Genomic DNA, 4,865 nt, shown 5'->3' on the forward strand with positions numbered 1-4,865 from the left:
ATCACAGGTAATTTATTATCATAGGTAAGTATCAAATATGTGAAATTTATGTCTATACTACAAACTTCTCTTGTGCTATTCTCTACTGTAATGTGTTTCACATCGTCGTATAATGTTATTGTATATTGTTATTGTATAATGTTAACTTATATGCAAAAAAAATTTTTTTTCTTACTATTTAAGTTGCTATTTTTTTACTTAGAAAAGCCTTTTATGGATTATTTTGCATTACACAATTAAATAATTATATAGATAAGAGAATTACAAAAAAGATAATAATTATATAAGATAAGAGATATAAGATAAGAAAAGAAATTATATAAATAAGAGAAAAATGTCATTTTTGATCAAAAACAAAAATGACAATATTGGCCTTCCTCTAGAAATTAGAAATGAGATAACTGACAAGTAATATTTAAATACTTTAAAAATGGCAATATATGACGAGCAATTAAGTTATTGTAGAATAATGAATTTCTCACCTACAATCGTATTCTTCGTCATCAAACAATTCCAATGGTAAGTAACTTGTCTTAGAGTATAAACCGTACTTCTCTTTGTCGGAAAGTAGTGGGTAAATTTTCTCAAAAGGTAACATGTCACTCGGCTTGATATTCTCCGCTTTTAAAACATCTTCTATCTTAAGATTTTTATATATTTTTCGTCTTCTTTCCATTTCGATATTACGCAGTGAAATCTTTGAATCGTCAGTATATGCCATTTGTACTTTTGGTAAAAAGATTTCTGCCGGAAATGTCTTCATTCATAAAAAAATAAAAATTTCAGAAATTTTTAAATATTTATAGGTATACATTTTATTGAAAACGAAATCTTGCACTAAGAATTTATATACATTCATTAAATTAGATACAAAGATAGATATAAAATATTAGAAGGAAATGTTATAAATAGAAATATAACTATAGATCTTTCACAGTATAAATTGGAAAATATTTCCAATTTTATGTATACATTTCTTCCTATAAAACATAGTCAATTTAAAATTAATACATTCCTTCATATCATACTAATTTAACAACATAAAAAATATTATTGATAACGTAACAAATCTTCAAATTAAATCAAGTAATTGTTTTTACATGGTTATGTACTTGCGTACGATAGATTTGTCTTCAGGGAAAGTTATCCATCGCTCAGCAGCGCCAAGAAAAATTTGCGTTCTTTTTACTTTAAGACCTTCTACAATCGGACTGTACTGTTCCGTGAGAATTTGCGATGCGAGGTTGGTTCTTCTTGAAACAGAAGATAGGTCAACTGGTTTTGTACCTGTGTGAATTATTTAATATAATTAGTATGCTTTATGATCAAGTATGCTTTGATCTCAATTAAGTATGATATAAGTAGCAAAATATTAATGTGAAATCTTACCTAATATAATATCTGAATAATAATTCCTTCTAGAAGGTCGAGTATTTTTATCTTTGATATTTTTAATATCCATTTTTTAAATGCTTAATAATATACACGTGCTATCTCTAATGATAAATATGTTAACCAAGAACTCTCTCTCTCTTTAAAATGATAAAAATAAATTAATCTGAGCTAATGAAAGTCAACACGAAAGGAGATATGCAATAAAATTTTATCCTCCTGCGTTGACTCTCATTAACCCAGATTAATTTATTTTTGCTATCTCTAATATTTATTTTTGATTCTTTAGATTTTCATTAAATTCTAACATGGATATTTCGATTTTCATGTTACAAGAGCGAACTTGTTCTCCACGAAGTTTGTTGTTTGATGCGATTATATGTTGTTACATTAGTTAAAGATAATAGTTCAGAGAACTGTCAGCGCTGTTCAGTTAGAGTTCCTATGTTTTGTATTATGTGTCATTCTATCACACAATTCATTAAGATTGATTAAGATATCTCGAGACGACATGGCCAATGTATACCATACACCAACTTCTCACACATTCGCTAAATATTGATCTACATTCAGTATGGATAATTACATATGTCGTGTATGCGTATGTATAATATTTGCTTATGTGGTAAACGTTTGTCATATCGTCCGGAAGCACCTTTAAATGTAAAACAATTTAAGTATAGAATGACAATAACGCTGATAGCGCGCATCATATAATTTTAATTACATAATCTTAAAGTCTTAAAGGATTAAAATAGAGATTTTTTATTTTAATCCTTTAAGACTTTAAGATTATGTAATTAAAATTACTTTATTTACTTTATTTTATTTTAATTCTTTTATAATGAAAAATTTTTTATCAAAATCAAAAATGATTGTTATCTCAGACAATGTTGAATCAATGAATGAATGAATGACAATAATAAATTTAAAATATTTACATTTATTATTCATGATTTTATCTTTTTATGAAAATATAATTTCCCAATATTTTATCAAAATGTATTGATTTATCTATGTATCTATTTATGTAATATTTGTTTAATTTGATATTGATAACATTTGATATTGGTTTTATATAATAACTTTAAATTTTTTGCAATGGCAATTATTTAATCAGCGTCCGGTATTTCAGTATTCACTGAATAATGTACCGATACTTACACAGTTGCTCCGACGATAATTCTTCCATGGATACCATTTGGTAGAATATAAAAGAAAATTTCATTTTTGTATAAAACATAAATATTAGAAGAAAAGAAGTATTAAATATTAAATGGGTATTACATTGCTTTATTTATATTTACTTATATTGTAATATATTAATTTGCTGCTGCTAAGAACAATAATTATGGATCCATTTTCATTATTTTGATAAACATTTTTATTTTAAAAATTAAGTTTTGCTTAAAATTTATTTCTTACGTATTTATAACCAGTATCATTATTATATTGTTCGTAGAGAAATTATTAGAATTATTATTAGAATTATCAATATAATATAAAACAGAATATATAACATAGATAAATATATTCCTACAGTAAGTAACAGTAGAATTACTAACTGAAGATAACTGTAAAGTAAATATAATTTTTTCTTTAATTTCTCTAGTATAAATGAAAATATTAAAAAAAAAAAATATATATATATATACACATACTTTTTAAACATTGCTTATTATTAATTTTTTTTTAAACAATAATACAATATCAAATTGACGAGTCACGCCACATCATTAAAAGAACAAATTACAGATTAAATACAGATATTTGAGCTTCCTGTCTTATAAATTTTTTTATTAGCGCTATATATTTTCATTATAGTAATGTGCCCATTTAACATTGATTTTTTTCTATCGCGCTTTATTCCGATTTTCCGAGAATCAAAATTCGTATAGAATCAAAATATCGAGCATAAATAACAAAATGTTATGAATGTAATCCCAACATAAAGCATGAATCAGTCGAATTGCACACAGCGAAAAAGAAATTGCGCATACGTACCGAGGGCACTCGCATAATAGGATCGTTCTTGAATGATACTTAATGAACTTGAATACCTTATGGCAAGCGATATCATCCGCAATGATCGACTCTTACGCTGCGGATCAGCAGATGCTAAGAAGAAAACGTATGACTCCGCGCATAATTCGTAGACTTATAGCAGATGTCAGTGGATAGTTTTGGTTGATATTCTATGACTGTTTTTGATGGTTTCAAAGAAACATATTTTTCTATAGTCGTCTGTATAATAATAAGCTTTTCGAAAATAATTTCCTTTATAAATTCTTTAAACTAGAAGTATTTTCAGTAGTCAATAAAATAAAATCATAATAAAAAAAAAAACGTGATTCAATACACACATTATCGTGCAAAAGTATTTGCTCATTCTGTCTTTCTTAATTAAATGGAGGAGAGTGAATTTTTATTTTCTTTCCTGCTCTTCTAGATGTGTGTGTATGTGTGTTACACTTAATAATTTAATTCTATATATATATATATATATATATATATATATACACATACATACAGAGGAATACAATAGAATTAGAACGGAATTCAGGTGTATTATAAGAAAGTACAAAAATTGATGGGCAAATAATTATGAGCGATAATTATGTACCTACAGTGCAGTCTATTTTAATTTGCTTTTTCAGCACAGGTTAATGAATCTTCATCGGACAGACGGACGGTTAGTTTCGCCATGCAAATCCGCGCGAGAGAGCAGCGTTACGTCCGCGCGTTACAGCCATCCGGATAATCCGTTGCCGCTTTCGCACGTGGGCGGGACAGGTTGCGCATGTGTTCATTACCAGCCATGCATTGCCATCATTAATATCGAGAGCGACGCCTTGTACAGAACACATCGTGCATCGCGTCTGATGCCGTCGTACACTCTACACCGTGGCTGGACGCGCGCGTCCACGCGAATCTGAGCTGCGTTCGATTTAATTAACGCCTCCTAGTTCCGATTGCGAACCCTCCAATTCGCACGCTGAACGATCCAGATCATAATTTAATCAATAACTGAGAACATGCACATCAGCGCAGCCCGATCATGTGTGTCGCGGATAATCGCATAATCGCATAAATACACTTTAGGAATTCACGTTAGGATAACAATTGGTTTAGCCAACGTGTCAAGCCGTTGATTCCAATCACTTTTAATTCTTTCGCTTTTAAGTTTCTTATCATAAATGTATGTTTCCTCTTTATTTATAATACGCGTGTTTATTTCCAAATATTTAAAGAAAATTGAAGATTTTCCCAGCAAAAGTAGTTATCGCTTAAAAAATAATTTTATCTATAAATAAATGATCAAAGAAAAATGCATAGACAGCTAATAACAGAGAAAATTACTTAATTTTTTTACAAAAGATTAATCTCTTTTTATTATTTATATTTAAAGTATTTAGATATTTTAAAGTATTTAGATATTAACAAATTAGTAAGTAATTTCTGTATTTATGAAA

General features: G+C 28.0%; 1 protein-coding gene across 1 annotated transcript in view; it reads right to left on the reverse strand.

Moving 5' to 3' along the window:
• LOC108688449 (dynein heavy chain 1, axonemal-like) overlaps positions 1-4,865 on the reverse strand; it is a 106,064-nt gene that overhangs the window by 100,331 nt on the left and 868 nt on the right. The window contains exons 2-3 of the mRNA XM_018194716.1: positions 1,121-1,287; positions 483-757 (exon numbers count right to left, since the gene is read on the reverse strand). Of these exons, the coding sequence (XP_018050205.1) occupies positions 483-757; positions 1,121-1,287 (442 nt within the window). The remainder of the gene's footprint in view (positions 1-482; positions 758-1,120; positions 1,288-4,865) is intronic.

The sequence above is a fragment of the Atta colombica genome, unplaced genomic scaffold (genome assembly GCF_001594045.1).
Source record: "Atta colombica isolate Treedump-2 unplaced genomic scaffold, Acol1.0 scaffold105, whole genome shotgun sequence".
Lineage (NCBI taxonomy): Eukaryota > Metazoa > Arthropoda > Insecta > Hymenoptera > Formicidae > Atta > Atta colombica.